The 23,088-nt window shown below is 43.3% G+C and overlaps 1 protein-coding gene across 1 annotated transcript; it reads right to left on the reverse strand.

Moving 5' to 3' along the window:
- Nucleotides 1–2,651: 2,651 nt before the first annotated feature.
- LOC126991198 (chitooligosaccharidolytic beta-N-acetylglucosaminidase-like) lies at nucleotides 2,652–12,325 on the reverse strand. Its single transcript, XM_050849973.1, has 5 exons — nucleotides 12,194–12,325; nucleotides 7,216–8,140; nucleotides 4,743–4,889; nucleotides 3,632–4,153; nucleotides 2,652–3,198 (listed from the first exon to the last, which is right to left on the reverse strand). The coding sequence occupies exons 1-5, from the start codon at nucleotides 12,277–12,279 to the stop codon at nucleotides 3,022–3,024; spliced, it is 1,857 nt and encodes a 618-aa protein (XP_050705930.1). The 5' UTR covers nucleotides 12,280–12,325; the 3' UTR covers nucleotides 2,652–3,021.
- Between the last annotated feature and the right edge of the window lie 10,763 nt (nucleotides 12,326–23,088).

The following is a 23,088-nucleotide window of genomic DNA, read 5'->3' on the forward strand; positions in this document are numbered from 1 at the left end:
GGCGAACCGTCTCTGAGGTTGGTGAAAGGATCCGGGGCCCGTCTCGGTGTGTCGATGGACTTTGGATTTCTGGCAGGAAGAGCAGGACCGAACCCAGTTCCCCGCGTCGCGGGAGATGCCATGCATGACAGGTCGTGGACAAGGTCGAAAACGTGACGGCGAAGGGATGTTGGTATCCATGGGCGTGGTCGCCCGGTGCTGACATCGCAGAGGATGGTGGTGCCGGATTCACCCAGTGGAACGTCCTTCCACTTTAGGGCTGTGAGTGATGTTCTCACTGCTGTCGTTTCGGGGTCCCGTTGCTGCTCCTTGGCAAGGAGGTTGTAGTCGAATCCCAGTTGAATTGCATCTATCTCGACTCTGGAGACGGCGTCGGCTACTGGGTTCTTCTTGCCCGTGAGGTTGGACTGCTCACTCTTTCTGCTCGCCGGAACCAGATGTGTGCGTCGATCGTAGAGAAGATCGATAGCTTGACTTGTGCTGCTGCGGCTGGGTGGGGGTCTGTGTTGGACGGAGAGTTGGTGGAGGGCGTGTCCATTGTGACGAGAGGCGAGGGAGCAGCTTACGTCACTCCGGGGTCACCAATGTAGCGGGAGCTACTTCAGGAAGTCCAACTTTTGGTTCAGGAGAGGGAGAACTAAACACGGTGATGGTGTGACAGCAACTGATTTATTAGTGATATATATATATATATATATATATATATATATATATATATATATATATATATATATATATATATATATATATATATATATATATATATATATATATATATATATATATATATATATATATATATATATATATATATATATATATATATATATATATATATATATATATATATATATATATATATATATATATATATATATATACAGCTATTTACAGGGTGCTAAAGGATCAGCATGGATCTAGCGCATAGACACCGCGTCCCTCGCGTCGTGATTGTGTTTGTAGCGAAGCCCGCTACAATGGTCGTTATATTTGGCCATTATATGATAAAGTGGCAGCCTTGAATAATATCTCTCCTCCGGCCACCAAGAAACTGCTCCGTAGTTCCTTAGGACTGATATCCTTTTACAAACTCTTCATTCCTCAGGCTTCTAAATACACCGGCCCCTTGTCTAACCTTCGCAAGAAAGATGTTCGCTAGCCACTCGCTTGGAGTCCTGACCGCCTCAGCCGCTTTGCCCATCTCAAGTCGACGTTGGTCGCGGATCCCGTGTTGAGGCTTCCTAACGCTCAGCTGCTTTTCGCCTTAAGGACGGATGTCTCAAATCATGGCTGGGTGCGGTTCTTCTCCAGTACGATGATGACCAGCCACATCCCGTCTCGTACGCCAGCCGGAAGTTGCTCGACCGGGAGACACGGTATTCTACCATCGAGAGAGTGTTTGGCCATCGTGTTCGGCATCCTAAGGTTTGATTATTACCTTAGAGGTAAGGAATTTTTACTAGAAATAGACCACCGTCCGTTGGTCTACTTGGCAACCTTCAAAGGAAAGAATGACAGGTTACTCAGATGGTCCTTGAGTTTACAGCCCTACAAGTTCCGCATTGTTCATATTGCTGGAAAAGATAACTTAGGGGCGGATCTCCTAAGCAGGGCTTAATAACTTTTAATTCTGATTGTACTTCGGGGTTATTATCTTTTTTTTTTTGGGGGGGGAGGTATTTCCTATTAATCTTACCTTTAATCTACTTTCAGTAGATTCTTGTTTGGGGGGCCGTGTCAAGGCAACCACTTTTCCATGCCTCCTGAACGAGCAGAGTGCTTGTTTCATTGGCCTCAGCGCGTGTGAGGGAGTGTCGGCTAGTTAGATTGCCCTCGGCCGACCGCTCGTTCCCTCTACCGTATTCGGGGGTGCTTCAGAGCTTCAGCCGGTTGCTTCATTGAAGCCGATGAGAAGTTGCCTCTTACCCAGCCAGCGCGTCTACAGGGAGAACACAGCCAGACTCCACACCGGTACCATCTCGCTCTTCTGTCTGCTGCTCGTTCCCTGGGAAGTCGAACGGCGTGGGCTACCCTTCGACTCTCTCCAGTCTTCTCCTGATTCCATCTTTTGGGAGTACAAACTCGAGTCCCCAGGTACGTCTTTTGTAAGCTGATGCTTCCCCCACATCTTCAAGTTAATCGCCAGTGCACGTATAAGTTTGTGGGGGATGATGCAAGCTAGCTAAGCGACCGTACGGGCCGGGGGAGTTATATGGTGGAAATTGAAGCAAGATGAAAACGATAAACGTGAGAATACGTGAAGGCACTTTGCGTCAGATAGAGTTGGGCTGGTACCACGATAAAATGGTATCATTATACAGTGGGGAAAAGTATGTAGGGGAATATGTCTCGGTGAAATAATCAAAAAGCAATGATACACAGGAAAGAGAAGTCAAGAGAAGAAGGTATGGGCTGTTTCACAAAGGTTATTTTAGCTACTAGTTTAAACAGGCAAGGTAATTACGAAAAACAGCAAAGTTGAAGATTATGCTCACGTCCCTCTTCACTCTACTTAAATTCATGTGAGGAACGAAAGGCTGAAGATACAAACTAACTTATGCATCAGTATGTTGGACAACATAGGTTTGAGGTTAAGTAAAAAGTCTTATGAAGAATAGGAGCGAGTAAGGAGGATGAATGAAATTTGCAGGTCCAAAATCCAAGAACCAGACATATAGTTTATTTATTTTTCAACCCTTGCCTTGCAGATACTAGAGGTACATATATATGTTTGCTTGCGTGATCATGTGATGGATTGAAAATTCTAATCAATCAATGAATACATTTAAAAGTCTAAAGCTATGCAACACAGGCAAAATACATGCAGTCAATAATGACTTGAGATATTCATTAAAAAAAAAAAAAAAAAAAAATATATATATATATATATATATATATATATATATATATATATATATATATATATATATATATATATATATATATATATATATATATATATATAAAATGTGTGTGTGTGTGTGTGTGTGTGTGTGTGTTTATCTCGTTTGCATTGATTAATTAAAGGTAACAAAGCCCTTCATTTTGATGACACCACTGCGGTTGAATGCGTTCCGCCTGGATGCCACGCTTCACCAGACGTTGGCGGTGTTGAATGAAGGCAGTTTCCGCAGCATACCAGTTGGTGCTTGGGTTTGACCACAGCCGCTCCGCTAGAGCAGAAGCGCGGGGCCACAGCTGGTAGTGCGTTTAATATATTATTAGCAGCATAATAACTCCCGAATATATTTACGAAATGGACTACATATCTAGGAGATCAAGATAACTATAGTTTCATAACATTAACTTTGCAAACAGTCCGGCTCACTCATTAAAAAAAACAAAAACAAAAATTGAATTAAACTTTTCTCACCTTAGGCCAAGGACATGAAGCATGAACGAGGCATTCTTTATCGAAATGCCAGATGTAATGATTCAATATTAAAATTTAATATATTCTTAAGCATGAACGAGGCATTCTTTATCGAAATGCCAGATGTAATGATTCAATATTAAAATTTAATATATTCTTATGTATTTTAATGTGTTGTTATCGTTTTCTAACAAGGATATCATGCATGCCGATTCTCTCTCTCTCTCTCTCTCTCTCTCTCTCTCTCTCTCTCTCTACCTTTGAGTCCACGGTTGCGTCGTCAGCCTGTTCCGTCCAGAGGGCAGCTTCGCCTCCTACAATAAGGTCGGTGTGGGGTGAACCCGTTTGGCTGTTGGCAATGTCGTACGGGTTGTTCTCATAGACTGTCTGCCATCCCTTGTACGGACTACACCAGTTGTTGCCTTCACCTACCCACGCACCCATACCACAGTCAAGGTACCAGGCATCGTAGTTACTGAAGATGACTCGGTATCCACGAGTCAGGAGTTCTTTGATCATTGGGTCATCCTTCGTTGTCCATATCTGAATGATGTACTGAGAGGCATTAAGGTAAGATTCTAAGTGATCAGGGTCTGTAAGTTCGGAGGTCCAAATTACTCCTTGTATCCCTTCGTCCTTCGCCGCCGCCACCAACAGCTGCCTAGCTTTCTCCTGAAATGTGGCCCACTGGCTGTAGTAAGCGGCAGCATCCACACCATAGCCATTGCTAATCATCCATGTGAAGATCTCTTCTGTGGAGTTCCAACAGTGCACGTTGATCTGGAAAGTCAAGTAATGCTCGGATTCCTTCTTAAATAATCGCCAACAGCAATCTGTCCAAGTCATGTCGCCTTCTAAAGTCGTCACTAATTGCCTGACGTGATATAACAAATCACATGTCCTAAATCATATATAGAGGGAGTTAGAGTTCAATTCAATGTTTATCGTATATTGGATGAGGTACGGAGAGGGAATCAGGCGACAAGCTGGCTGGCACTAACAATCAGTGGGTGACAAAGACATGGAATACTTCTTATTCTTTGACTATAATCCATTCATACGTATAAAAACCAATGAACATGTTGTTGCAATAGCTTAATTCCTTTGCTCCAATATATTTAATGATATTTACTGTGGCAGTATGTGAACATATGTGCCACTTAACTCGCTACCATTATTAAACAATAATAACTTGTTGATGACAAATATTTGATGACCATTTTTTCCTTCATGCTTCTTGTGGCAAAATAAATATCAAGGTAACGTGTGATGATGTACTCATAATCATCAACATAACAAAACTTTTACCAAGTTGTTAGGACTGTAGTGATAAGTCTTGCTGGGACAGACTATAAGAAACAAAAAGTACCTCATCGCCACCAAAGTGGAACAAATCCATTGGCGAAAAAAGTCGAACTAGTTCCTCGTAGATCAGGCTAAGGACGTCATACATGTTGTGGTTTGCAAAGTTGAGCTGTCCACAAGGTGGCTCCACGCAGTAGTCCTGCCAAGGTTCCTGTATGTGACAAAAATTATTATCTCACATTTGAAATCTATCACAGTATTGTTTATCACATACTTCTCAATAATTGATCGTAAAGAGAATATCTATTTATATTAAATATACCTGTATTTACTTTATTATTTTGGGAAGTAAAGGCAGTATTTATCTGATGTTTATGATCAGGAGGAATGCTTAATAGAAGGTATTGAGGCCACTTCCTAAATTCATTAGTGAGCCAATCTGGACCTTCAAGCCAGAATTTTAGTTTACTCAGGTATTTGCTGAAAGATAAACCCTTGGTAGTCATATCAGCAGGATTTTCCGCCGTGTTTACATAATGATACACCACATGGAGTTTGATTGTTTCAATATTTCACTTTTGAGGCTCTCTACCTCCAGTTCCCTATATCTGACAAATTTGGATTTCACTTTAGGTTCCCTTGTAATCAGCCAATTTAAAACAATCTGGGCATCAACATTGATGTTTATAAATTGGAATTGAATATTATTGTCGGCTTCCAATATTACTGGTAAATGTTTAAAGGCTATTATTACACCCATTCATTCTAGAGTAGATAAACTGTGCTGACTTATTTAGATGAGCTATTTTAGCTTTAGAAAAAGGAATTAAGCATTATTATTTTCACTCGGAGCATGTGCTACAAGGCCATACGACTCTATTGAGCTATCACAAAAAATATGCAGTTCATAAGAATTTTGCTCATTGAGTCCTTGTCTAAGGAAGGAAAGTTCTGATAGCATTTCCAAGTCTCTGCTTAAACTTTTCGTTTCATCAATTATTTATTTGTGTAATATTTCATCCAAACCAACATCTAGCTTCCATATTTTTCTCTCATCAGGATTCTACCCCTTATTGTTATAGAAAGTACTATATATAATGGATCAAATAATTTGGAAATCTGAGACAGAATTTTCCGTTTAGTATCTGCCTCTGAGTCTAGTGTACAAGGGGCAAGACTCATTGTATAATTTTTTACATTGTATCTGTACCTAGTACCTAGTCCTCTCCACAAGTGCTCCCTTAGTCTACCGTCAGCAGCCATTTGGCCTCTTAGTTCACTTGAATTAGAGTTCCAAGACCTCAATATAAGTCCTCCTTGGCTCATTCTTTCAAATGCTGGCTGACATGTTTTTCATTTCAGTTTCATTGCCAGTTAACAGTAAATTGTCCACATAAAAACTGTTTGTTGGTATTTTCTTGGATTTATCTTCTGGAAATGTTTCTGCATGATGATTCATGACATAGTTTAAAATGAAAGGAGATGAAGTATGGCCAAAACTATACTTTTATAATAATAAGTTACTAATTTATTTCCTCTTTTCCAGAAGAAGCAAAACTTATTTTGGTCAGCTTCATTCTCTGATTTGACCATCAGGAATGCTTGCTCTATGTCACTTAGCATTTACAGTTTTATTTGTTCTAAAATAAATAAAAAAAAAGCAATTTTAAGATAGAACCCTCGAAGTCTATTCCAGGATAAGCTGCCTCGTTAAGCGAGTGTAAATCTTTGTTGGTTTTCAAGGAACAATTAAAGACAGGTCTTATTTTACTTTTTACATGTTCCTCCATCTTAACGACAGACCTTTGTGGAATCCAAATATGTTTATTGTAATCAGAAGGCTTTACTTTGATTTCTTCTATCATTCCGTCCTATAAGTGTTTATCAAACACCTTTTGGTATTTATTCTTTTTAGGTGATCCACGTTCCGGTCTAATACCTTTAGAGCAACAAATTGATTTGAAGGGACTGAATTTATTTTATCAGGATACCAGAGCAGTTCTATATTATAATATCCACCTTTGAAACTTATGCCTTCTTTAATGTAGTACATAACTGTGTTGTTGGTGACCAAAGGGCTCACAATATTTCTATACCTTTACAAAAAACTGCACGGAAAACTTTCCTAGAACACAATTTCTGATATTATCACCGTTTGGAGCATTTTCTTTTCTATTCCGAGAGTTTGTTAAAACTATGCTTACCCTTTGGCAGGAGCTTAATCAAATCTCCTTACCTCTAACATACATATCGTGACAATGCAGTGGGCAAATAGATCATTCCCTTTCGGCCATTTTAATTCAGATTATTGGTGAAAAAAAATATATGGATATTTTTTTCCTTACTGTGTTGAGAATTGTATGCATCAAAACATAATCCAAAATATTGTGGCGAAGCTAATTTAGTCCGAGTCACTGTAAAGGAATACCGTTATCTGGAGTTGTCAAGTGAAAACCGACAAGACTGTTTTATTATATTACGTATTACTCCCTCCTTGTGTATCTTTGTGAGCTAAAATTAAAGAACAGTGAACTTACCTGGTTAACACAGACAGCCAGTTTGCCCAATCCCGCCATTTCTCCCCACTGCCATCCGTTGCCTGAGTGGGCGGGTGCATCCAGCTCGGGAAGTAGACGTACACCTCGTACCCGGGCATACTCTTTTAGAGCAATGATGTCATCAGGAGTGTACACTTCATTGGGATTATAGGTTCCGTAGAAGTTCATGTTAGGCACAGTATCCACGACGAGTGGAAAGGAATGTGTGTCTGTGATGTGCCAGTGCAGCGTGTTCAGCTTACTGGCAGCCATAGCGTCTATTGTTCTCTGCAGGGAAGATACGCTTATATAATTCCGAGCTGTGTCCAGTAGTACTCCGCGGTAGGGAAAGACCGGAGCATCGCTCACTGCTGCTTGCTTTACCACCATAAGGGCGTCAGCTGTCTCATGATACTCAACAAGTTGTGATAGCGTTTCCAGTGCATGCCTAGCTCCGAAGAAGGTTGACCCGATGATAACGGCGGTGGTCACATCACCTGAAGTGGTAACTGAGAGTTCGTAGGATTCATCCGTCTCAAGAGTGAGAGAGCTGTTAACACCAGTAACTGTAACATCCACGTATAGTAAATGGGCCTCTGTTGTAGCATTCCATGGGCCCAACCACGGTGCATCTCCATTGGAGTAACCAGGGTGATAACGCTGGAGGTTATCCTTGAATATGGCAAAGGCTTCTTCCAGTAAATTACACACTTCGCTTTGGCACGTTGGCTGGAATGATATGTTATCAGGCAGGAACAACGCAACCTCATCCCCAACTGATGATGTAGTTGGAAGAGGCCACAAGGCCCCAGCTCTGCCGCACGTCAACTTGCATGTGTTGAGAGTGACCAACCCAGAGTCCACTGTGGAATATTTCTTCACACAACGACCAGATTCGCATTGCCACCCCCATGGGATTAGATCTCTGTGAAAGAAATGTTGTATTCAGTTTCTCTGCCCGTCAATCAGTTAATAGACAGGCACTCAGTCGGTCAGTCACTCCATCAGACATTCAGTCGGATTCAATCAGTGAGACACTATAGGTCTGTGCTAGTCAGTTCGTCCGTCTTTCAAACTATTATATAACCCGTGGAATGATGCTCCGCCCTAATAGGCGGATGGAGAGCAGATGCGAGGCACCCCGAATTGGCGGCCGTGTTTTAGTAATTATTGACGAGACACCTGGCAACCTGACCTACGCCGAGGGCAGGTGAGGCAAGATGTCAGTCAGGCCACCACCTTCTCCTCTTCTCCCTCGTTTTCCTCCTCCCCTCTTTCTCTTCTAATCCATCGAATCCTTTTCCTAATTCACCTCCTCCCTCTCTCTCTCTCTCTCTCTCTCTCTCTCTCTCTCTCTCTCTCTCTCTCTCTCTCTCTCTCTCTCTCTCTCTCTCTCTCTTTTCAAACGACCTTATACACTTTTACATTGTTATTATTTTTTTGTGTGTGAGAGAGAGAGAGAGAGAGAGAGAGAGAGAGAGAGAGAGAGAGAGAGAGAGAGAGAGAGAGAGAGAGAGAGAGAGAGAGAGAGGCTTTCTTCCGACACACACACACACACACACACACACACACACACACACACACACACACACACACACACAGACAAACATACACACACACACACACACACACACACACACACACACACACACACACACACACACACACACACACACACACACACACACACACACACACACGCAAACAAACAAACAAACACACAAAAGAAAAGAAAAACATGGCTGGAGGAGAAAGGAAGACACCTACCGAAACGGGCGCAAGCCACTCCCGGTGAGGTATATATCGGAAGTGAGGAGAGTGCTGAAGCCCTCCAAAGACCCTCCCCATTACCTCGCTAACCGTTTCCCTATTGTCTCATCAACACCAGAGAGTAGTTCAGCATGCTCTCTAAAGACAAGATCCTCTCTCTACACACACTACACTACATTCACACAACCTACACACCTTTTCCCAAAATTCAAAATTCATAATGGCGCACCTTCACCCTGCCTCGGAATCCACGCCTGGGGGGCGACCACAAATTCCCCCAGGGAGGACTCCCCTTCTGGCTGCCGACTTGAGAGGTGTCTTGATAACTCCTCGAACCTCTTTCTTTTCAATTTCTGCAACATTCGCGGTCTTCGTTCTAATTTTCATTCTGTGGAACACCATCTCTCCTCCTCTAAACCTCACCTTCTCTTCCTCACCAAAACACAGGTTTCTGAGGCTACTGACAGCAATCTCTACTCTATTCCCTCCTACTATCTCTATCCTAAATTTCGATCCAAAGCTGGATGTTGTGCCTACGTGCGCAATATCACTTGCTTTCGTGCCCACGACTTTGACTCTTCAGAATTTTCCACCATCTGGCTAAGACTTCATTGTCATTCTATTACTAAATACATCTGTGCTGTTTATCTCTCACCTAACTCAACTAACTATGTAAAATTCTTTGACTATTTGAATTCTAAAGTGGAGCACATCTTGACCCTCCCTCCCTTCGTTGAAATCTCCATCTTGGGAGATTTCAATGTTCACCACCAGCTTTGGCATTCATCCTCTTTCACTGACCAGCCTGGTGAACAAGCCTACAACTTTGCTCTCCTCAACGACCTAGAGCAGTTGGTTCAGCACCCTACACGTATTCCCGACCGTCTTGGAGACCGTCCCAAAATACTAGATCTCTTCCTTACTTCTAACCCTTCTGCTTACTCTGTCAAATTGTACTCTCCGTTGAGCTCCTCCGATCACAAACTTATTTCTGTATCCTGTCCTATCGCTCCTGTACACCCTCTGGACCCACCGAAGAGGCGATTCTTCTGGCATTTTGCTTCAGCTCGGTGGAACGACCTGAGAATGTACTTTTCCAATTTCCCGTGGAATGATTACTGCTTCCAGGATAGAGACCCCTCTGTGTGTGCCCAGCGCATCACAGAGGTGATTGTTACTGGAATGGAGGCATACATTCCACGTACTTTCTCTACTCCTCATGCTAAAAAGCCTTGGTTTGATCACGCTTGTTCTCGTGCTGTCAAAGATAGAGAGGCAGCTCATAAAAAGTACCAGAGCCTTCGAACACCCGCTAACCATAATCTTTACATTTTTGCCCGGAATCGTGCCAAATCTATTCTCCGACTTACCAAAAAACCCCTTCAATGATAGAAAATGCCAAAACCTTGATTTTCTAATTCTTTCTGTGACTTCTGGCATCTAGCCAAAGATATCTCCTCCAACCTCACTTTTTCATCTTTCCCTCCTCTCCTTAGTCCTGACAACAACACCGCCGTCTCATCTATCTTTAAGGCTGAACTCTTCTCTCAGACTTTCTCTAAAAACTCCACTCTGGACGATTCTGGGCATATTCCTCCTACTCATCCCCCCTCTGACTCCTTTATACCTGTTATTAAGATTCTTAAGAACAATGTTTTCTATGCCCTCTCTGGCCTCAATCCTCAGAAGGCTTATGGACCTGATGGAGTGCTTCCTATTGTCCTTAAAAACTGTGCTTCCGTGCTGACACCCTGCCTGGTCAAACTCTTTCGCCTCTGCCTGTCAACATCTACCTTTCCTTCCTGCTGGAAGTACTCCTTCATAAAGCCTGTGCCTAAGAAAGGTGACCGTTCCAATCCGTCAAACTACCGTCCTAAAGCTTTGCTTTCTTGTCTATCTAAGGCTTTTGAATCAATCCTTAACCGGAAGATTCAAAAGCACCTTTCCACTTCTGACCTTCTATTTGTTCGCCAGTATGGGTTCCACAAGGGGCGTTCTACTGGTGATCTGCTTGCCTTCCTAACTGATTCTTGGTCATCCTCTCTTAGCCGTTTCGATGAAACCTTTGCTATTGCGCTGGACATATCAAAAGACTTTGATAGGGTCTGGCACAAATCTTTGCTTTCCAAACTACCTTCCTACGCCTTCTACCCTTCTCTCTGTACCTTTATCTCCAGTTTCCTCTCCGACCGTTCTTTTTCTGCTGTGGTAGACAGTCACTGTTCTTCCCCTAAACCTATTAATAGTGGTGCTCCGCAGGGTTTTGTCCTATCTCCCACTCTCTATTGTTCAGTGATGATCTTTTCTTCCAAAACGAACTGTCCTATCCATTCCTACGCCGATGACTCTACTCTGCATTACTCAACTTCTTTTAAAAGAAGAGGAACTAAATGATTCCAGGCTGAAGGCGGCAGAACGCTTAGCCTCAGACCTTACTATTATTTCCGATTGGGGCAAGAAGAATCTGGTGTCCTTCAACGCCTCAAAAACACAGTTTCACCACCTATCCACTCGACACAATCTTCCAAACAACTATCCCCTATTCTTTGATAACACTCAGCTATCACCTTCTTCAACATTAAACATCCTCGGTCTATCCTTAACTCAAAATCTCAACTGGAAACTTCATATCTAATATCTTACTAAATCAGCTTCCTCGAGGCTGGGCGTTCTGTACCGTCTCCGACAGTTCTTTTCCCCCGCACAGTTGCTATCCATTTACAGGGGCCTTGTCCGCCCTCGCCTGGAGTATGCATCTCACCTGTGGGTGGGCTCCACTCACACAGCTCTCTTGGACAAAGTGGAGTCTAAAGCTCTTCGTCTCATCAGCTCTCCTCCTATTACTGATAGTCTTCTACCTCTTAAATTCCGCCGCGATGTTGCCTCTCTTTCTATCTTCTATCGATATTTTCATGCTGACTGCTCTTCTGAACTTACTAACTGCATGCCTGCCCCCCTCCCGCGGCCTACTACTACTACTACTACTACTACTGCAAATTGAAATTGATTATTTATAAAAAAGGTAAGGAAGAATGACTGAGGAAAAAGTTATGATGCAGACGTATTTTTATGATCACTACGATCGCATCGCGCGCGCGCGCACACACACACACACACACACACACACACACACACACACACACACACACACACACACACACACACACACATAACCTCCACTCCCCTACGGACACACACATACACTCACCTTGAATCAAGGTTGGCATTTATGCTGGTCCACCAAAAGGAACACAACAAGACACCTTGGAGTACTGATGTGACGAATCCCAACATTCTGCAAGGATAAATCAGACACTAAAATACATGCTCCCCTCATTTTACGAGAATTAACTCGCATGGTATATATATATATATATATATATATATATATATATATATATATATATATATATATATATATATATATATATATAAATATATATATATATATATATATATACAACAAAGGAGACAACTCAAGGGCACTAAAAAAAAGGAAACAATAATAAAAAAAAAGCCCGCTACTCGTTGCTCCTAAAAAAAAAAAATCAAAAGAGGTGGCCGAAAGAGAGGTCAATTTCGAGAGGAGAGGTGTCCTGATACCCTCCTCTTGAAAGAGTTCAAGTCGAAGGCAGGAGGAAATACAGATGAAGAAAGATTGTTCCAGAGTTTACCAGCGTGAGGGGAGTGAAGATGCTGGTTAACTCTTGCATAACGGGTTTGGACAGTATAAGGATGAGCATGAGTAGAAAGTCGTGTGCAGCGTGGCCGCGGGAGGGAGGGAGGCATGCAGTTAGCAAGTTCAGAAGAGCAGTCAGTGTAAAAATATCGATAGAAGATAGAAAGAGAGGCAACATCGCGACGGAATTTAAGAGGTAGAAGAATACCAGTAGGAGGAGAAGAGCTGATGAGACGAAGAGCCTTAGACTCCACTCTGTCCAGAAGAGCTGTTTGAGTGGAGCCCCCCCACACGTGAGATGCATATTCCATACGAGGGCGGACAAGGCCCCTTTATATGGATAGCTACTGCGCGGTGGAGAAGAACTGGCGGAGACGATACAGAGCGCCCAACCTCGAGGAAGCTGATTTATCGAGAGAGTAGATGTGAAGTTTCCAGTTGAGATTTTGAGTTCAGGATAGACCAAGGATATTTAGTGTTGAAGAAGGTGACAGCTGAGTGTTGTCGAAGAAAAGGGGATAGTTGTTTGGAAGATTGTGTCGAGTTAATAGGTGGAGAAATTGAGTTCTTGAGACATTGAAGGACACAAGGTTCCTTCTACCCCAATCGGAAATTATAGCAGGGATAGCGTTCTGCAGCCTCCTGTCTGGAATCATGTACTTCCTGTTGGCATGGCCTTCTATTGGAAGAAGTTGAATAATGCAGAGTGGAGTCGTCGGCGTAAGAGTGGACACGACAGTTTGTTATGGAAAGAAGATCATTGATGAATAACAGGAAGAGAGTGGGTGATAGGACAGAATCCTGTGGAACACCAGTGTTGATAGGTTTAGGGGAAAAACAGTTACCGTCTACCACCACAGAGGTAGAACGGCCGGAAAGGAAACTGGAGATAAAGGAACAGAGAGAGGGATAGAATCCGAAAGAGGGCAGTTTAGAAAGCAAAGACTTGTGCCAGACTCTATCGAATGCTTTCGATATGTCTAGCGCAACAGAGAAAGTTTCACCGAAACGGCTAAGAGAGGATGACCAAAAATCTGTTAAGAGCAAGAAGATCGCAAGTAGAACGCCCCTTGCGGAACCCATACTGGCGATCAGATAGAAGGTTAGAAGTGGAAAGGTGCTTTTGAATCGTTCGGTTAAGGATTGATTCAAAAGCTTTAGATAGACAGGAAAGTAAAGCTATAGGGCGGTAGTTTGAGGGACTGGAACGGTCACCCTTCTTAGGCACAGGCTGTACAAAGGCATACTTCCAGGAGGAAGGAAAAGTAGATGTTGATAGGCAGAGACGAAAGAGTTTGACCAGGCAGTGTGTCAGCATGGAAGCACAGTTTTTAAGGATAATGGGAGGCACTCCATCAGGTCCATAAGCCTTCTGAGAGTTGAAATAATATATATAGGGATTTTTTAGTATAGGCGAGGGGGGGGAGGAGTAATGGGAGCAATGGGAGGAGTAGTGGGAGAGGACATCTAGCTCATAATATAACCAGGCAGCTTAGAAGTAATTATAGGGAAGTAACAGAGGACGGGCTAAGAATCTTCAATACTAACAGCAGCAGCCTCAGAAACAAGATAGACTTACTAAGGGGTGAAGCTTGTTCAGAAAATTTTGACATAATAGCGATCACTGAGACATGGATAGACACTGCTAATAGAAATTTTAGATCAGAATTTGAAATAACGTGTTATCAAAAGTTTCACAAAGACAGAAGAGGCAGAAAGGGAGGTAGAGTTGCGCTATATCTTAAAGACTCACTTAAATGTTTAGTTAACAATTCAGTCAAAACTAACATGGATTCAGAATCAGTTTGGGTGGACGTTAACAAAGGGAAAGAAAAACTAACTCTAGGAGTTCTGTACAGGCCACCCAACCTTAACAGGCAGGACACGAGTGTATTGCTACAAGAGACTGGCAGGGCGAGAAGGAGTAGAAATGTTTGCGTAATGGGGGACTTTAATTATAGGAATATAGACTGGGAAGACCTAGTGGGTTACCTGGAAGCCGAGGATTTTCTTGAATTTATACAAGATAATTTCCTTAAGCAGGTAGTTACTGAGCCTACCAGAGGAGATAACATATTAGACTTAGTCCTAACCAATAATGGGAACTTGCTACGTGAGTTGGAGGTGGGCGGAGAGTTAGGAAATAGTGACCACAGAACGGTTCGTTTTATCTTAGACTGGGCGGTAACCCGCGAACCAAACCCAGTGCTAGTGTCAGATTTTAGAAGGGCAAATTACGAGGGGCTTCGAAGACATCTTGAAGGGGTAAACTGGGATAATTTAGGGTTTCATGAGGGCCTGAACTGCGGATTGGAGAGCCAGGAGAACCAGGTAGAAATGTCTTACAATAATTTAGTTAGAGTAATAGTAGAGGGGCAAAGACAGCATATACCACAGAGAACACTTAGAAAAGATAACAATGACCCTAAGTGGATGACTCGTGGACTAAAACACGAGATAGGGTAAAAGAAGGGAGTTTATCAGAAAATAAAGAATGGTGAAACACATCTCAGGGGCCGGTACGTCGAACTATCTACATTAGTTAAGAAAAACACCAGGATAGCAAAAAGGAGCTATGAGATCAAAGTAGCAAATGAGGCGAAAAGTAATCCTAAGGGCTTCTTTCAGATGTATAGAATAAAAACACGGGAGAAAATTGGAGCGCTGAAAACAAACACAGGGGAGCTAGTAGAAAATTACGAATATATGAGCACATTGTTGAACCACTACTCACTTTCTGTATTCACACAAGAGGATCGAACGACTATTCTGGAAAGGGTTCAGGTGTACGAGGGCGGGGATGGCGATAACTTGAGGGATATAATCATTACCAGGCAAGTAGTTCCGGATGAGATAGATAAGCTTAAGAAGAACAAGTCGCCAGGTCCTGACGGGATATTTCCGAGGGTATTAAAGGAATTAGGTAATGTACTCAGTGACCCACTAACCGACATCTTGAAGATGTCGGTAAATACTGGCTATGTGCCGAGCCTATGGAAAGTAGCTAATGTGACGCCGATTTTCAAAAAGGGGGACAGGTCAGTTGCTTCAAACTATCGCCCAATTAGCTTAACATCGGTTATAGGCAAGATGCTGGAGTCCATAATAGACAGGAACATTCGGGAGCATCTAGAGAAACACAGCTTAATTCGCGACTCGCAGCATGGGTTCACGAAAGATAGATCATGCCTCACCAATCTCTTGTCCTTCTACAATAAAGTATTTGAGGCAGGAGACAGATGAAAATTATGATGTAATTTATCTTGATTTTAGTAAAGCGTTTGACAAAGTTCCTCACCAACGACTGTTGCTTAAATTACAGGCTCACGGAGTAGAGGGTAAAGTTTTGAACTGGGTCAAGGCGTGACTTAGCAATAGGAAGCAATGAGTGCAAATCAATGGTAAAAGATCTGACTGGGGATGTGTTACGAGTGGGGTCCCACAAGGTTCGGTATTAGGTCCACTTTTGTTTATTATTTATATCAATGACTTAGATACAGGAATTAGTAGTGATGTCAGTACGTTTGCAGATGATACCAAGATCGGTAGAGTAATTGAGTCGGATCAGGACGCTAGTATTCTCCAGGGTGAACTAAACAGATTGTATGACTGGGCGGATAAATGGCAGATGGAGTTCAATGTAGGGAAGTGCAGTATTCTGAGTGTAGGTAGGAACAACCCCTCTCATAACTATTGCTTAAATGACACTCTCATAAGCATGTCTGGGTGCGAGAGGGATTTAGGGGTCTTAGTGAGCTCTGATCTCCGTCCAAGAGTACAATGCATTCAAGCTAGAAATCGAGCAAATAGGGTACTGGGATTTATTTGAAGGAGCGTAAGCAACAGCAGCGCCGAAGTCTTCCTCAAACTATATTTAGCATTAGTTAGACTTCATCTTGATTATGCGGTTCAGTTCTGGTCACCTTACTATAGAATGGATATCAAAATGTTAGAATCAGTGCAGAGGAGGATGACTAAGATGATTCAGGGGTTGAGAAACTTGTCATACATAAACAGTTAAACTTGCATTCTCTAGAAAGGCGAAGGGTGCGTGGAGACATAATCGAGGTTTATAAATGGATGAAGGGCTTTAATAAGGGAGACATTCATAAGGTTTTGTTGGTAAGAGAACCGGGTAGGACACGAAGTAATGAGTTTAAACTGGATAAATTCAGCTTCAACAGGGACATAGGCAAAAATTGGTTTACAAACTGGGTGGTGGATGAGTGGAATAGGCTTAGCAGTCATGTGGTGAGTGCCAATACAATTGTCACATTCAAAAATAGATTAGATAAATTCATGGACAGCGATATTGGGTGGGGTTAGATACACGGGAGCTACACGGGAGCTTAGGTTCAAAGGAGCTGCCTCGTACAGGCCTACCGGCCACTTGCAGACTCCTATGTTCTTATATATATATATATATATATATATATATATATATATATATATATATATATATATATATATATATTTATTTATTTATTTATTTTTTTTTTTTACAACAAAGGAGGCAGCTCAAAAGCACAAAAAAAGCCCGCTAATTGCTGCTCCCATAAAAGAACCAGAAGAGGCGGCCAAAAGCAAGGTCCAATTCGGGAGGAGAGGTGTCCCGATACCCTCCTCTTGAAAGAGTTCAAGTCATAGGCAGGAGGAGATATAGATGAAGGAAGATTGTTCCAGAGTTTACCAGTGTGAGGGATGAAAGAGTGAAGATGCTGGTTAACTCTTGCATAAGGGGTTTGGACAGTATAGGGATGAGCATGAGTAGAAAGTAATTGAGGCGGTTGACAAAGATGAAAGCTATGGCATACTTCATATAGATTTCAGTAAAGCGTTCGACAAAGTCCTTCATCACCGGCTATTACTAAAATTACAGGCTCACGGCGTACATGGGAAGGTCTTGAACTGGATCAGGGCGTGGCATAGTGGTAGAAAGCAGAGTGTAAATCAATGGTAAAAAATCTGAATGGGGCAGTGTTACGAGTGGAATCCCACAAGGGTCGGTGCTGGGTCCGGCGCTTTTTATCATTTACATCAATGCCTTGGACACAGGAATTAGTAGTGATGTCAGTAAGTTCGCAGATGATATCAAGATCGGTAGAGTAATCCAATCAGACCAGGACGCTAGCGTTCTCCAGGATGAGCTTGACAGACTTTATGATTGGGCGGGAAAGTGCCAGATTGAATTCAATGTCGGGAAGTGTAGCATTCTGAGAGTAGGTAGGAATAACCCCTTATATAATTATTAATTAAATGGCACTCCTCTAAACAGGTCTGGGTGTGAGAGGGACTAACGGCCGTACCATTAGGCAGCCTCTAAACCTTCCTCCTCCTCTTCCCTTAAACGGTGTCCCCTTTCTGCCGGATACTATAAGGTGATCTCGGTCCCTTCCTCCGCTAGAGCTTCTTCCGAGTTGGGTTGGTAGCCTCTGTAAACATCTCTACACGGAAATATTGATAATTGAAGCATTTTACATATATTAGTGTAATCATACATATTTTTCAATGTATGATCACGAAGAAAATGGTTGATTGAAAGGCAAATATAGGTACAATTGGGAACATAGCGTGAGTGATAAGGTTGGCATCCCTGTGCGGCCCGTATTTCCACAAGGCATATGAGACGGGAGGCCTTGGGGATGGGGAGTGACTTCAGCACCCCTTGGTTTCCACCTCTCTCCACGCACACAGCCAGGGAGTCCACATGTGCCCGGCGTTATCACTTCTCTGCCCCTCGCTACCATCCCGTCAAGCAAGGAGCCGTTAGAAAAGTGCTCGAGCCCCATCGGAGGTATAGGAAGACTACCAAGCTCCTTGAGTTGACCAAGGAGGCGTGTTCACACGGCAACTCGGCAAGGGTTAAAAATCATGATACAACCCTAAAGTCTTAAACAAAATTTTGAATCATTTATTTAAAAAAAAAAAATTTGCAGATTCATATTAGATCAAATACGTTTTACTATAATTCCTGGATCATTTATTACTATATTAATGAGAGAAATGCAGAATTGACGCATAAAATATGCGAAGGGGCTCACGAAGATGTGCCTATCTCGACCCCTTGCCAGATTCCAACAATTTCGCCCCTCAACACCTTTCCTTCGCTTACGGAGAGGGCCCCTCGAAGATTATGGTATGAGAAATTGGCCGAAGAGCTTCTTTAGTCAAGGAGGCTGCCTTATGGTACGGCCGTTAGGAGTCTGAGTGAGCACTGACCTCCGTCCAAGGGTCAATGCATTTAGGCTAAGAATCGTGCAAACAGGGTACTGGATTTCATCTCAAGGAGCGTAAGCAGTAGGAGCGCTGAGGTCATCCTCAAACTTTACTTAGCCCTAGTTAGCCCTCACCTAGATTACGTGGTCCAGTTCTGGTCACCCTCCTATAGAATGCATATCAAGATGTTAGAATCTGTACAGAGGAGGATGACAAAAATGATTCAGGGTGTGAGAAACTTGCCCTACAAGGATAGACTCAAGCATTTAAATCTACACTCTCTAGAAAGGCGGAGGTTGCGAGGAGACCTTATCGAGGTTTATAAATGGATGAAGAGCTTTAATAAAGCATGGGGATGTCAATAGGGTTCTGGCAGTAAGAGCCAGGTAGGACACGTTACAATGGTTTCAAGTTAGACAAATTCAGATTCAGTAAAGACATAGGCAAGAATTGGTTCACAAATAGATTGGTGGATGAATGGAACAGAATTGACACTGGGTAGGCGGTGGCTGAATGGTAGCGTGCTGGCCCAGCATTCATCACGCCATGGACAACGTCGATTTGAATCCCCACGCTACCACCTGGGCTTTTTCAGTCACCGCCGAATGGCTTAAGACTACCCACATGCTGTCCTGAAGACCACCCATCAACCCGGAAGAAACCGTCCAAGTGAATAAAAAATGAGTTCCGGGGGACAGCATGAGCCAAGCATAACTGGCGCTACTATAAAAACATTGCCCACAGGACCGGCGGAAACACGGGAATCGAAACCTTACTCACCGTTATAGGCCATGTCGTAACTTTAGTTTCCCCATGAAATACTCATTGTTCTTCTGGTCAATGTGAGTATTTAGGAGGTAACTGAAATATAGCCACGTCTCGTGGTTGAGTGGCGTTTGCTGATGTGGGTTCCTCGCAGTCGAGTTTTCCCTGTATTGCTGGGTTCACACATTCACGATTTGTGGTCCACGATGGCCTCCCGGACAGCAGGTGGTAAAACCGTGACCTCTGGTCACGCTCTGACTGCCGGATTACCCATGTGGCGGCTGTACAACGGTGTACAAGGGTAGTACGCCGGAGCGAAAACGACGTTCCCGGACCAATCCCGATCCCACCCCGGAGTCCTCCCAACCCACTTACGGCGGCCACGGAAAAAGACAATATATCACCACGGTTACAGCCGGTAACCCACGACCCACCCACGACGACCACGATGAAGTTACGGAGTTTCCTAGGTGCCTTCCCGGTGTTTCACAGACATCAGCGCCTTACCGTTGTAGCATCTTGGTATTTCTGCCGATGTATAAAAAGGGGGCGTTGCCTGGAACTGGCACCAGTGCGTGTGCATTTGCGTGCGTGTGTGTGTGTGTGTGTGTGTGTGTGTGTGTAGAAGAGTGATTTACTACAAGTTTATTGTGCAGGTAGGATACGGGTCGAATTTGCTGTTGCGGGGTTGTGGATATGCTTTTTGTGGGCGTGGAGTGTGTGCAGGTGGCAGATGCTTTCAGATTACGGGGCAGGGCTGGCAGGATCTTCGAGGGGATGAAGATTAAGGAAAGGGGATTATATGACCTGATGCTTCGGTGTTAATTGAGGGGCAAGGCTACTTAGGTCATTTGTTGCAGCAAACTGATAAAGCTGTAATTAGCCAGATGTGTAATAATAATAACAATAATAATAAAAATAATAATAATAATGATAACAATAATAGGTTTATTAATGTATGGCAGCCGTTTGGTTGAAAATATACAAATTAAAAATACAATAAACTATTAGTAAATAGGCTACACTAGAGGGAGGGAGAGGGTGGGGGGTGGTATGGGAGAGCTAAAAATAGAGACATAAGGGAGAGGGAGGGTGGTGTGAAGGGGGCACTTAGAGGGTAGCGGCGAGGTGCTAATCTCCACCGCGGCCCTTTAGGTTTAACTGTCACTGGGCATTGTTTTTCATCCGCACCATCGCGGGCACTGCGTGTGTGTGTGTGTGTGTGTGTGTGTGTGTGTCCGATGTGTCTGGGTAGCGATACCCTCCTCCCAGAGAGCTAAAAAATAGAGACGCCAAGGAGAGGGAGGTGGAGTGAAGGGGCATGAGGGTAGCGGCGAGGTGCTAATCTCCACCGCGGCCCTTTAGGTTTAACTGTCACTGGGCATTGTTTTTCATCCGCACCATCGCGGGCACTGCGTGTGTGTGTGTGTGTGTGTGTGTGTGTGTGTCCGATGTGTCTGGGTAGCGTGCCCACTCCTCCTGCAAGGGCTAAAATAGAGACATAGGGAGGGAGGGTGGTGTGAAGGGGGGCACTTGAGGGTAGCGGTGCTTTCATCCTCCCACTGCAGCCCTTTAGGTTTAACTGTCACTGGGCATTGTTTTTCATCCGCACCATCGCGGGCACTGCGTGTGTGTGTGTGTGTGTGTGCATCTCCGATGTGTCTGGGTAGCGGTACCTTCCTCCTGCAGGGGGGACTGGGGCTGCTCCGTAGCCATCTCGGCTGCTCGCACCAAAATGATCGTGAGACACTGCGTACGTCCAAGGTTTTCCACGGCGGGGTTACGATGCCGCTCCGGAAATCCAAGGTATGTCAAGGTTAGTCATGGATACAATGCCGATTCACCATTTTTGCGTGTCGGGAGGGCACCGTGACCACAAACCGTGAATGTGTGGACCCAGCATATGGTTATTCATCGATAGGCTCTTGCATTTCTCATGAGTAAATCATCTTTTGTCTGACACCGTAACAGATAGCTATTGTTGTAAATGAATTATATTGAAGGTGCGAGCCCTCGCAGTGGTGTTTTCTCCCATGTACAGCTGTTTATCCATGAGCTTATGTATATCTTGTAGTCGGAGTGTCTACTCGGTGTCGTCCGCTGGTTGTGGGCGCTAATGTTCCTCGTGTACCCTTCTCAATATTGACTCGTCAGTCGAGAATTCATTCTTTGTAGGGAAACAAATAAAGGTATAATGTCCTGTTTATAAACATTCCCTTGTCTCCTTTTGTGATAACCTTGACGTGAGTATTGTCCAGAAGGCTGTGGTGGTTCACCGACTCACCGCCCTCCACACCGCCCTTCCACGCTAGCCCCTCTAGAGCTCCCCCTATTGAATTACTTAAGCTTTCAGGGGGGCGACTAGGGGGCGTCCTCCAGCGCATATGTACGTCCAATAGCTTTGACATTCTAGTATGTTGTTGGTAGGTGTAAAGATATGATATTCTGTGAATTTCATTAAATTCGGGTGAAGTTTACGAGAGACTCATTTAAAGCGGTTTTTTTTTTGTTGTTGTTGTTGTTTCACAGACTTTATTTTTCAGTCAATCGGTTTGAAAAAAAATACCATAGAAACTTTGTTTACCTATCTATATTTTGTTAGAAGTAACATTTTGATTTTTTTGTTTTGTCTTTGAAGAAAAAAAATAACTATGTTTTGTCACTTATTATTTTCTCCACTCTGTGTCTCGTTATCTTTTGACATTATCTAAAATCTATTCCCAACAAAAAAATGCCCTTTAGTTGTAGTTTAACTGATACCGATTTTGTGAATTTTTTTGAAGTTTTAAAAACAACTTTTCGAGATATTGGCTCCTAATTTTTTTTATTTTTTTCATTTCATTCCTGTCTTGCCATTTGTATTTATTTGATTGGCATGAAATTTTCACATATTATTGTGTATACCTTGACTTACTGGAGAATGATAAGGCATCTGGTCCCGCGGCACTCCCGCCTTGCTTCTACGCTACTCAGCTGCTTGTTTTCTAAGGCTTGGTCGCTCCATAAGCCCTCTTGATGTTGGTGACTCTTTTTCTGGTTGCCTTGCGCTTGTATATCATTTGTAAGGACGGTTTTTTGGCTGGAGAGGAGAGAAAAGTACGACATGCTCTCCCCATCTGTGTCTCGTTTGGTACTGGCGCGGTGGCGCCTTTCTTTCTCCCCTGCCTCTCCGCGCGAAGAAGAGATGACAGATGACAAAATTTACGGAGAAATAAAATTTTCTAATGTAATTTTTACGGATATACAAGCATTGAATGTTACCACATATGTTGACACGCATTTCCGGCTAATGACGCGCATGTCCGGCTATGACGCAAAAGCCCCCCAGGGGGGAAGGGTTTTAATTTTACGAAAACAAACCTCACCACATTGCAATTTTGGGTTTCCCGGCCACGCTGAGCGAAAAACATATACTCGTCCGATTTTAAATATATTCGTTAAAA

The sequence above is a fragment of the Eriocheir sinensis genome, unplaced genomic scaffold (genome assembly GCF_024679095.1).
Source record: "Eriocheir sinensis breed Jianghai 21 unplaced genomic scaffold, ASM2467909v1 Scaffold25, whole genome shotgun sequence".
Taxonomy (NCBI): domain Eukaryota; kingdom Metazoa; phylum Arthropoda; class Malacostraca; order Decapoda; family Varunidae; genus Eriocheir; species Eriocheir sinensis.

What these genes read in the sequence shown, in the direction of transcription:
- LOC126991198 (XM_050849973.1), bottom strand. Translation starts at nt 12,279, where the DNA reads ATGTTGGGATTCGTCACATCAGTACTCCAAGGTGTCTTGTTGTGTTCC. An exon ending in TCCACTTTGGTGGCGATGAG is followed by an intron (nt 4,154 to 4,742) that starts GTACTTTTTGTT and finishes TTGACTTTCCAG; the next exon opens with ATCAACGTGCACTGTTGGAA. An exon ending in ACGCAACCGTGGACTCAAAG is followed by an intron (nt 3,199 to 3,631) that starts GTAGAGAGAGAG and finishes ACGCACTACCAG; the next exon opens with CTGTGGCCCCGCGCTTCTGC.